This window comes from Ptychodera flava, chromosome 21 (assembly GCF_041260155.1).
Source record: "Ptychodera flava strain L36383 chromosome 21, AS_Pfla_20210202, whole genome shotgun sequence".
Classification (NCBI taxonomy): Eukaryota; Metazoa; Hemichordata; class Enteropneusta; family Ptychoderidae; genus Ptychodera; species Ptychodera flava.
Window position 1 is genome coordinate 34,128,120 of NC_091948.1, and position 12,652 is coordinate 34,140,771.

The 12,652-nt window shown below is 38.4% G+C and overlaps 1 protein-coding gene across 1 annotated transcript; it reads left to right on the plus strand.

Annotated features, from left to right (window-relative positions):
- The first annotated feature begins 192 nt into the window (after positions 1–192).
- LOC139122076 (phosphorylated adapter RNA export protein-like) lies at positions 193–9,513 on the plus strand. The gene is made up of 3 exons (XM_070687455.1): positions 193–295; positions 4,934–5,741; positions 8,013–9,513. Exons 2-3 carry the CDS (start codon positions 4,962–4,964, stop codon positions 8,424–8,426), a joined length of 1,194 nt encoding a protein of 397 aa, XP_070543556.1. The 5' UTR covers positions 193–295; positions 4,934–4,961; the 3' UTR covers positions 8,427–9,513.
- The last annotated feature ends 3,139 nt before the right edge of the window (positions 9,514–12,652 follow it).

Consider the following 12,652-nt stretch of genomic DNA (forward strand, 5'->3'; position numbering starts at 1 on the left):
GCACGACAGCTACTGCAAAATGTTACCCTCCCCCAACGGGCAGGTTTGTGAACAATGGCCCATTTCTACTGCCCACCCCTTCATATGAACTGAAAGCTCCCTTACGGTATCGTTTCTCTGAATATGTTGGCACACAGTAGCTCTACTGTCCATGGCTGGCATTATCATTCTGATTTTGAATCCGTATATAGCCACACTTCTACGGTCCTCACGTGACACATCCTGGGGTTAAAGGTTACAAGCCTTGACAGTGTGACAGCGCACCGCAGTGTGACGCCGTTTGTCGCATAACGAAGTAAGTATGATGAAGTGCAGAGCAAGCCGAGCACATGAGTCTTAAATTCTGGACACAAGAGATAACCCTCACCATATTTAATTTCTGGTTCACTTCGCATATCGATTCTGAAGGGAAAATAGTGGCAGTGGACGTACGCGTTACGTCCACACAATAGCTCCATGCTCAGCTTCATACAGTCTCAGTCAGTTGCAAATGCTACCGGTAACTGGTCGTTTCGGCCCAAGTCGTTTCGGCCACGAAATTTCCGTCCCAAAGTCATTTCGGCACCGCAACCCAAGACGTTTCGGTATCCCTGTTTCGATTTGTTTTCAAACTATTTAGTAATTGACTGACCAGTACTTTTCTGTGCATTTGTGTGACATTTGCCGTGCTGTTTTGGCGCCGCTTTCAAACATTTGCCGTGTCGGCGGCTATTGCTATCGATAAACTTGTGTCACAGATTTAAAAACGATATGAATTTTTTTTCTTACGGTCTCTTACTATGTTCTCACGAAGTGAAGCATGATGTACATGAATGTTATTTGACACTTACTTTTTTAGTGCTTTGATTTGCAACATTACGCTCCAGCACTAAGTTCCCGCCAGATAGCCCTGAGCAGTGCCGAAACGGGGTCCAGACACTTCGCACCAAAACCAGTTCGCCCCACACAACTTCGTCCCAAAACCATTTCGCACCAAAACCACCTCGTCCCAAGTACTACCTCGTCCAACGCCACTTCGCCCCAAGTACCACCTCGTACAAAAACCACTTCACTAAAGTATACTTCCGTCAACTCGTCCTAAAACAGGCTAAAACGTCGATGCCACGAATCATAACGTTGTTTTTACCTACAACTTGGCTACCACGAACCATTTATTCTTCCATGAAACCATACGGTATATTTAGAAAAAAAAGAAACACGCAAACTACTAAATGGTACATTTCAGGTACCGTGCGCGGTATTGCACGATGCGATGTCATTTTCTGGAAATGTTTAAAACCCTTTTCCTGCCGAGCGCCCTTGTCCGTTATCCTCCCAAGTCAGTAGAAAACCGCCCCATAATATGTGCCTGCAAAAGATTGGCTCTCCTGCATGTTATCCTGCCAGGCATTTTCGCAGAAATCGCCCATTTTCAGGGTAGTTTTAGCCGTACTTATATGTGTTAGACTTCGATAATTTCTACATGCCCGTAGACAGGGAAGGAGCTCAAGGGTTGCTGCAGAAAAAAATTGAGGTCACCGGCTTTGTTTGCCCCTGGGAGTGCGTCATTTTATTGCCGTTTCATGTGTATTTTTTTCGGAAATAAACTCCTTCAGTATTACGCACGTCGCTAGGCACAAACATCACCTCCCTCGTCTGTTAGTCAGAGACCCTGAGGGTCGTGCTAGGGGTGCAGAAGCACCGTCAAACCTGTCCTGTTTCCCCAGGGTAGGGTCAATTGAATACGTACCTTAAACGACTTGGCAGTGTAGCACAAAAACTACGTTTTTGCCGTTGTATTAACGACATGGCTGAGCCATTGAAGCACAGCTCAACGTAGTTTAGCCAGCTCAGTTGGGAGTTGGCTTACGAGTGTTACCGTTCATTACTGACTTAATCGAGTGGTCCTCAGTCAGGTACGGGTTTGTACCGACATGGCTTGGGCTGCAGCTAACCAGTGATAACCAGTCACTACACCCAAGTCTTCAGTTCACTTTTGCGATGCACGGGTGCAACGCAATATGCTTCCATTGTTCTAGCCATCGACGTGTCCACATGCCTGGCAGCCATATTGTACTGCTAGCTGGTTTGCATAACAAAAGCAGTCCCTGCTAACTGCAGACGGTATCCCGTAGCATATTGACCTTATGTCACCTTTTGAATTCTCTGTACGCAAACAGCGTACGTAGTTACTAATGCGTCGGCAAGAGGATACGTTTGCCTGCAAACCAGAGCCAATACTTCGGACGATGGAATAAATAAAAAATCCAAAGCTACGTCCATTGAATGGCACGGCCAAGGCGGTGAAGGACGTTGCCTGGCTTGAACTTGCAGAGCTGAAGCCAGCTTAGTACGTCGGACACCAGTTTGTAATGGTATTTCCGAGTCGTTCATATCCGTTCCATCGGAGGAACAAGTCGAGCCGTCCCGTCAAAAATACGTTCTCATTTTCAGTCACGCACAACTGAATAAGTGACTTTCGTCTCGCACCATCGGCATATCTGCCAAGTCGTTTGCAAGAGGTAGCCTTCTAGATTAGCATTGCCGAGTTGGTCAAGTTCGGCAGCAATCTCTATAGTGCCAGGCAGCCAAGTACGTCCAACTCCGCCAGAAAACGTCACCATGCTATCCTGCCAAGTCCGCTAAAAAGCGGTAAAAAAAACCCAGCCCCCCCTCGGGTGTGGGGGACTGGCGGACAGGTTTCTGCACCTTTCCCTGTCTATCGACTCCCTGCGAACCCATTTCGAGGGGAAAAGGCGTTCCTTGTCAGAAAACCTCTCCTCGGATGACCCCTAAACGCACAGGGGATAGCAAAACGTAGTGCCGTCGACTTGGCAGGAAAGGGGGTACCCAAAAAGGGTCCGATTTCCACCGGGTTGGGAGAATAACGGTCACCAGTGCTTAGATTCTGGCTACACTGAATTTCAAGCGGATTTTCACCGACTTGGCAGGAAAAGGGGTACAATTTCAAGATTTCAGTCCTGGGATGATAGAAAGATGATTATAACTTCACAGACAGTGGTTGGTTATTTTCAGCTTTTAACGGTTAGCGATAAATTGAGGAGTGAAGTGACATTGTTTTTGGGGCGCAATGGTTTTGGGCAACGTGATTTTTGGGGCGAAGAGGTTTTGGTACGAGGTTGTTTTGGTGCGAAGTGGTTTTGGTGCGAAGTGTCTGGGAACTGCCGAAACGACTTGGGGCCTGAAATCGGGAGGCCGAAACGTCCATGGAGCTAGGAGCTAGCTCCATGCTTCTACTTCCCTTATCGTCAATGATTTTTGGTAATAGTGAAGACTATTGGATACGAAAAAATCGTTGCACATTAACCCCGGGACATTAACCTCTAGTGACTTATGGAGTCGTTTGGAATAGGGATAGAGTACAAGCCGAAGGCCCTCATTAAATGTTTTAGCTTGTACTGTATCAAAATGTTGTGACACGGACCGACTTTTGTACGTACATCAATACTACATGAATGACATTATGAAAGCAGAACCGAGTGTCGAGTCTACATCTATGATGAAACCAAACCTATCATTCCCTGCCGGAATTATACAAACGCTTGAGAGCTGTAATGCAAATACTCTGATGTATGAAGTCGGTAGGTGGTAGCATTGTCTTCACTGTATCCAACTTCACATGCTTGTGCTGCAACATTGCATCTACGTGACTTTGCACAGAGCAAGCAACATATCCCTGTACACAAAGCTACAACAAACAGTCATGGTTACTCGGATACCATACCTCCACCGCAACACAATGTGACTCTGTTGATAGCAAAACTGTAAATCTAAACCACTATCATTATTCCTTTACCTTTACTTTATTGCTCAACAACACACTCAAGGAGTGTGGTAAGGCAAAAATTACAAAATTGAACCATGGAGATAAAATTTACCTCCATGATTGAACAGGGCTAGGGACATGGAGTGTCAGGATTCTATTTACATAGCAGTGCAGAAATTTCCATGACTTTCCAATATGTTAACACTGTACATCATCACAGTGTCATATTCATCATTACCCAAGGTTTATTGTTCAGAACTATCAATGGTGAAAAAAGCGTTCACAGAAATGCAATAGGGCTGCTTGTGGAACATGTATAGTGTCGGACACTGCAGCCAGTTGTTGAAGCAGCTTGCACTGTTTGCCATAAATATGCCTTTTCTAGTGTACATCGTAGTATTGACAGTCACATGTTACATTGTGACATCCATAATTTCCAAAATGTAATCTAAACTTCCAGACAAATATTGATTGTTGCATATTAATAAGAGAATACATCATTTCATTGGCAGAGAGCCCAATTGTGGAAGGTTGGACTTTATGAGATGTGTTACTTATTTCCTTGCTTTAGACAAATTTGAATCTGCTTGACCTGGAGCATCACTGTGATCTCCACAGAGTAGTCACCAATGGAAAGAGATACCTTCCTGATAATTGTAGGAAAATTTCAGATTTTAATTTTATTGCGAAAAAGATTCATAAGCTCATGATGAGAAATCTTAAACTTTAACTATGAAAAGGGTAAAATAGTGAATTGTAAAAATGGGGTACATGATCAGTAACTTCAACAATGTATATCAAAATATTTAATATGCAGAGAATATTTTGCCAGTGGTCATTCTCAGTGTTCCCTTCCCAATGTAGAGATCCATTCCTTGATGTACCAACGTGTTACCCTACTGATATGTACATGTTCTAGGGCTTACTGTTGTTTCCACACATCTCATGAAGATGTCAGTGGTCTGTCTTCATTGGAAGATTAAAAACTTCCATTGTACAAGACATCACTGCACATGTGTTTTTGAGTGCGTCATTGCAAACATAACACAAATCTTAAATCATTTTGTGTGGCGTTTTTTAGGGTCTGCTTGAGAAGAGGGAACGTCATTCAAGATGTATGTCAATGAGAGTTCTCACAATTATATTGTTACTAATATTTCTTTGCAGGTGAAATTTGGCTGTTGCAAGAATTGCTATGGAAGGTAAATTTGGATACAGAGACGATAGACAATTCCATTATTCCAGTGGGGAAGATGGTAATTCTTTTTCTGATGATGGTAGCACTGATGAAGATGAAACACCATGGAAACGTCGAAAAAATGACTCCAACTTTTCTACAAAAACCAATGGAGCTGGAATGTTTGTTGGTCAACAAACAAGTGACAAAGGCACAAGTGAGCATTTATGTAATTCAAACAGATTAGGCCATAAGCAAGTAAAAGGACCCAATAAAATTTGGTCCAATGTCCTCCAAGGACAAGAAGAACAAGAAATTGAACAACACATGATTAATTTGGATCCTTCTGCCACTGTGACTGCACGAGATGTTGAGAGTTATAAATTCAAGCCATATAGAGATACTTTCAGAGAGAGTTTACATTCAGAAGAGCAGTCACAGCGAGATCATCATCATCATCATCATCATCATGAACACCATCATCATAGACACCATGGAGATACAAAGAGAAAGAGACATTGGAGAGACAGACATGAAAGACAGAATGTTAAGGAACGCCTTGGCAGACGCCCTAATGTCAGAGACAGATTGGGCACCAGGAATGAATTTTACAATGTTCCCATCATGGTAAATGAAGATGATGATCCAGAAACAGTGGCCCAGGAAATCATTAAGAGATTAGGTGAACAAAAGTATGACCTGATACGAAAAATTGTTGAAGTTGTTGGTAACAAGAAAGCTTTACAGTTATTACGTGAGACTGAACAAGTGGAAGAAACAGGAGGAATGATGACACAGGTAGGTTGTCAGTGCTCAAATAAAATACCTCTTGCTTTTTGCAACTACACACTAATTTTGTAATTGTTTGTAATATGTGGTTTAAGTTAAAAGGTTTAACATCACATTGTCGTTTTATCCATATAAAGAAATTTCTGTTGTTACTTAGGCACAGAAAGTACTTTGGCTGTTAACAAAACCACTTGAAAGTTTCACAAAATTGCTATTTCCTTCCACAAATGATCATTGTCCTCCATTTCTTGCAAAATTACCAGTGGTAAAGATGTCTTAAACATATCTGCTCAGAATTAATATTTGTTCCTGGTGTCGCAATGTATGGAAGTGTTGTCTGTTTATTTGCTTCCTGAAGTGTAAAGACATTGCTAGGTTTACATGTCATAAAACTAGAAAGTTGCTAAAACTGAGATTTGACACATTTCATTATGAGCAAATACACCAGCATTGAAAGCACTTGGGTATTTCCCATGTCACAGCCAAAGCTGTCGTTACCGTTTCACCTCAACAGTAGCCTAATTCCATTGTTTTTGTTATGGAAAAGTTGGATCTCCACAGAAGAAAAGGGGGTGGAAAGGTTAAAAAATGGCATTGAAATGATGTACATGGTAAAGACACACACATCCCTGCATTGGTCATTGACCTGTTATATATTAGCGCTCTTGTCCATTTCATCCAGATACCTTCAGAAGTTCAGTATAGACACAACAAGAACAAACAGTATAGTAGAGTCACAGTTGACTTGGTTGTAGGTTGGTTTTGAGGGCAATCAATTGTCATCAGAGAACTTACATGTTCATGTTCTGTGCCATAAGTGATTTACCTTGTCAATGTAATAGTCAAAATGACTTTTCACACAACAACCGAATTTTTTCTGTAGCATTCAGATGTATATGTATTACACTATAAACCTAAATCTATGACTGTATAAGATGTCAATATAAATTAAATCATAGTCATCTCGGTAAGATTGAAAAAATTAATAAATTTCACAACTTTCCGTCAAGTTTCTACTATGACATGATTGGATGACCTTGTTTTTTGAGGTTTATTTTGTAAAGTATTTAATTTCACATATGTTGGCTGATTTTCATTGCATTCCAACCATTCTTTCAAGAGTTATTACTGCCACAAGAAACGAATGCAGAACAAAACACAATTGTTAGGAGTATTGGATTGAAATTTTTACAACATAAAGGTGATACTCATACTTCATGCAAAGTTTACGACCTCAAAATAGGGTATTGGACAAGTTTAAATTGTCAGTTAGAATTCTATTTACAAAAGCCTGGTTGTAATTGCTTTCTAAGTGAAAAATGAACTGTTAATTATCAAAAAAACATTGATTTTATAATCAGCATGATAATGAAATTCATGTGAGATTCTTTACTTGTTATGTATATGGACACCATAACGTCTAATATGGTTTGTTTTCTGGTTTAATTGCTATACCTGAATGAAAATCTTTATATGCCTTACAGTAATATCCACACAAAATATAAAACAGAATCATTTGTTGCAAATTTCTTCCCGATTACTCATTGATCTAGCTTTTTTAGACTGCAATTAGTCTCAAACTCACAATTTCCACAACGCCATATTTTTACCTCTGAAAAAGCTGCTTCAATAAGCAAGCAAATGGTCACTACTTCATACATGATGCCATAACTCAACAAAGTTTTTAGGCAACCAAAAATAGCGATTTACCTGTTTTGAATATATAATTAGACTAAATAAAATTTGACCAGGGGTCAGTGGGAAAAAAAACGCGATTTTTCTCGATTTTAGTTAATATTTTTTGAAGAATGATATAGCTTATTTGAAAGTATACATGTCGAGGGTGACAATGAAGGAAAAAAATAAAATTGATTTTTTGAGCATTTTGACCGACATTAGCCCAGACGATGGCCTTAAGATGGAGCGCCCTCACTAGATCCTATCCAAGCACTGTTCTAATGTAGAGCAATGCAACACTGCACTAGTCTGTTCACATGTAGTGGGTTAAATGGTTTTAAATCAAAAGCTGTCCCGGTTTTGAACTCAATCTTCACATGTAAGTACGCTTTGACATTCACATAATTGTGTGACTCTTTGTTTACAAAGCATATTACTACATGTATATGTACCATCTGGTCTAGCTGAATCTCGTGAAATTCACTTCTTTTAGTGGTTTGAAAACTTATTATGCAGTTGTTGGTAAATGCATAAATTTACAGATAAATGACTTTGAACCTGTCACTAATTGTTATACGTGTACATGGATATTGTTTTCCATAGGATGGTTCAAGGAGACGAAGACCTGGAGGTGTATATCTGACCATGTTGAAATCAGCTGTAGATATATCAAAAGAACAACTGAGTGTCATCAATGAATTCAGCAGGAAGTTAGAAAATCAAGCCAAGAAAAAGGCAGAGAAAAGAAGAAAATGCTTACAGGCCAAGAGATTCAAAACACGGCTACAGGGAGAGCGTAGTAAAGATGATCAGATGGTCAAAAGAGAGTTACAAGGAGAGGAAGCAGTTGACAGCAACATGGAAGTTGCTGACCCTGGAAATATGCAGTTGAATCAAATGCAAAGCATGCAATCTGAATTTGTGAAAGATGGACAAAGAGTCAAATCTGAATTCATCGAAGATGGACAAAGAATCAAATCTGACTTTGGACAAAATATACCCGCAGATGAATTGTAGAGAATTAACCCTTTCACCCCATTTCCCTCTGTAGAGGTCCAACTTTACCATTGAAAACAATGGAATTGGTTCAAACCATAGTGGTGAAAGGGTTACTGACATCATGGCACATTAGATAACAAGAAAACAATGGCTTCCGATATTTTCATGTTGAAAATATTTATGTGCATATTCCAACAACGTTGTGGCATTAAATTCCTGTCATATGCCATGAAACATCAAACTTTCATCTTGTTATGGAATTATTCTAGAAATCTTAATGGTGAATTTGCTGTCTTCCTGCAAATTTACCTGTTGTGTTATTTGTATGCCTCAATATAAAGCAGTTATAGATGTATACAGCAGTACTTTAGTTGTATACTGCATTACAATTCTAAGATGCAGAATTTTTCTTCTCTGAAACTTGGAGGACCATTTCAGACACAATTTAGGAAAGTTCACAATGTACAACAGGTTGACACAAGAGTTGAATGATCTTGCAAATTTAATATTTTCAATTCCATCCCTTATCATTTCCATCATTGGCATTGTACCAGGAATTTGAAAAAAGTCATTTACATATGGTGCATAGTCTGAGCAACATAATATCACTCCATTGATAGTCACTCATAGTAATCATTTGATTTTCATACCTCAATAGCACTCCTCTTTGTGCTTTGCATAAATAATAAAAACTAATATTTTGCATTTTGATCATGAGATGAAAATAAATTTGTTCACTTTGTTTCCAGTCTACAAATAGCTTATTGCTCGCATGTACCATATTTATTAAGGAAGTACTACTGTACTTTACTTATTATCTGTTTAAATCTACATGTAGGATAACTTCTTTGATATCGACTGAAAAGAATGATTGGATATTGTAATTCATTGATTTGCATGCTTATCAGTTTCTGTAGTGTAGAAGTTACATCTGAAGGTTGTTGATGTCATAAAGTACAGTGATTCAGAGTTGGACTTTCAAAAATTGTTGTGAACATTAACCTGCCATGTGTACTGCTTTTTTGAAGACACTGCAGTATAATTAGTCTTACAAAAATCCTTTTGTTTCTTTTTTGTACAGAATAAAACAGTCTTGTACAACTTAGTGTCTGTGGTTAATGGTTGGTCACAGTTAATGGGAGCTAGATAAAAGACTGCACAAATATACATGTGAAGTGTTCTTCACTGTTATACAGTCATTACACTTGTGTAGCTTTTCAAGACAGAAACACAGAGATAGTAATTCACCACACAACACCTGAACACACCATTTATAATAATATCATACCTGTATATTGATGGCGAAAATACAGCAATCTGAATGGTGGAGATGTGAAAATAACCTTGGTATATTTAGCTACAATAAAGCATGGTTGGCACATGCCCAAGCTCTCGGCAAGAGCCAAAATCCTTTTTGGATGTTTCCATGCCAGAATCTGAATATACTGTTCTGATATAAGGATAAAGATATTTTATTTCTCAATAGAACAGAAAAAAAAAAGAAAAATACAGACACATTAAGGATAAGTAAATTGGGTAGGGACTAGCAAATAGTATCATACTAATAGAGTCCAGCCCCCTACCATTCACAATCGCTGAATCTATCATTTTGCCATAGGGCGCCATGTTGAACATTGTGGCCTACCCTCGATATTTGAAATAAATTCTATGTCAATGTAAGTACATAAATTATAAAACTTTCTGGTAGAAAATATACATGAGAGAGAAGAAACCTGTCGGATAAACAGATGACGTTTCAGGTCTCTTTTAACTTTTGACTTAGATCTCAAACATCTTATACCTACTTTCTGGGATTTGGTTCCAGAGTGTACTGGTAACACCAGAGTATTTCATTGAACACTGTCCTATATTAGTGGTATATTTAGGGATGAGAAGATTTCCCTTGTCTTGTCACCGAGTAGGATACAGATGTTGAATGCTTGAAAAGTAACAAGGAATTTCTGAAGGGAAATTTCCACTTATCATAAACAAAAAGTACAGTTTGATAAGTATATTGCTTAAAAAGATCAAGAATTTCAAACTCATGAAACAATAGCTAATATATACCTCAATCATTAAACCTTTTTATCCTGTTCTCGGCACTAGTAAGGCCAGACAGTTTAATTGAATCACAAAAAATGCTGAGACCCACAGACATGATGAAGACGTTGGATTTCCATGAAGCTTACGCTATGTGGACACCTCAACTGAACTAATACATGTTTATTGGTAATTTACTTAACCATGCTCAATATTTTTGTACTTTTAATGAATTGTTGTCAAATAAGCATACCGGTACTTTCCAAAAGAATATTCCATATGGCTGTAAGAGTATGGTATGTGTCCTGATAACAAAAAGCAGACTTGGAACACGTCAACCTCGCTCTGTTTACCAACAATCTTGGATATGTGCCATTATGTCAGATGAGGAAATCAGATCTTTTCTATCCTTTGAGCAGTTTGTGTCAGACTTGTTAGCAATTGCAAAATTTGTACCAAGGTAAGAGAAGTTTCATCTGTATGAAGAGACTGTCTGAAGACTCAATCCAACTGATAACACATAAACCATGCATGGGCGTTACATCCATAGTGCAATGACTATATACGTAAAAGCCAGTAGGGAGTGTTCAGATAGAGTACAAGAGTTGTACGTAGGTCACTCTTTAGAAACTCATTGTGGAGAGACAGTTTACAAACATTACGCGGATGAAGGCCTGGCAAATTTTTAATAAGCTGACTTCATGGCTTTAATAATTAAAACTTCTTGTGAATGTAAAGTAAGAAAGATCTTCAATGATAGCCCGTCTATGCACCTGGACTGATTTTATGCCATTCTGCCAAATATATCACTGAACAAATATAAAAATTTCAGATCATTTCAAACGTACTATTGCTGTTTTAACACTAATTGTACTCTATTTTTTTTTGCCAGCAACCTGCGGCCTGGAATTTTTAAGCATTCCATAATTTGTCATCAAAACAGACAAATTATGATTTATAGAAGCAGTTGTCAATCCATCCTTTTGCATTAGTGCTTGGTGACGTTAAACCTTTATGGTACAGTTTTTTAATCTGTTGTTCTTTTCTGAAAGTTGTGTTCAGTACATAAGATTGTTCAGAGATAAAGCTGATGAAATACATGCCTTTTCAGCTCACATTTGGTATACCAATGTGAGGTTATCGTATAAGCTGAAGTTGGTGGTGTCTGTATGTATGTCTGTATGACTGTATGTAGGTCTGTGTGTGTGCGTACATTTAGTATGTCCGTCAACATCAAAAACTTGCGAACAGCAGCACTTTTTAGCTAGGTATTTGGTGTATTGATGCATCCTGGGCTATAGATTTGATTTTGTTCAAATCAAGTTTGCATTGCCCAAATTATACAAATGAGCTTAAAAAATGTGAAAACGGTAAACAATTACTAACTCAAGAACTGCTGTTTTGATAGCTTTGGAAATTAGCATGCAATTATGACAAAATAAGCAAAATAACCATTTTGGAGCAATTTTGTCATTTTTGGCCAAGAAATCTTAAATTTTTTTTTTTCCTTAAAACCGCTCAACAGACAGCTTTCATATTTGGTATACAGATGCTCAGGGATGACAATAGTTAGATATGTGGAAATTGTCCTGAAATATGCAAATTTGTATTTTTAAGACAATTTTGGCATTTTTGGTAAAGAAAACTTGTTCTCAAAAACTACTTGTCTGATAGCTTTGTAATTTTGTGTAAAAGTCCCGAGGGATGTTCCTAGATAAATCTTCTGCAAAACTCAAAAGTGTTGGGAAACCCAATATATTTAGGTAATTTTCTCTGTCTGTGACCTTAAAATGATCTATTCCTGCCCAGGATATGCTGTGACACAATGCTGAAGGCTGTGAACATAATTTGTCATATTTGGTATCAATTTGTAGTAAAATTTGATCAAGAAAACAAAGCTGAGGGTAATTCATTCATTGTTGACCAATTTTTGCAGCTTTTCTATGTAAGACACAAAAGAACTGATAAGAAATTTGGATCCAGGATAATTCCAGATGTCACAATCACCCCTATAGTGGAAGGAATTTCACTATCTGTGACCAATTTAAGTGCTGTTTACACTCAAATGATAGCACAGATAGCATTAATTAAGAATCCCCAAGGTTGTAAATAGTTCACATATTTTAACATTTCCTGCCATCTTGCCATTGTAGCTCTTTAAGTAAACATGGTCAATACCAAGGGATGGAACATCTGATATTGGG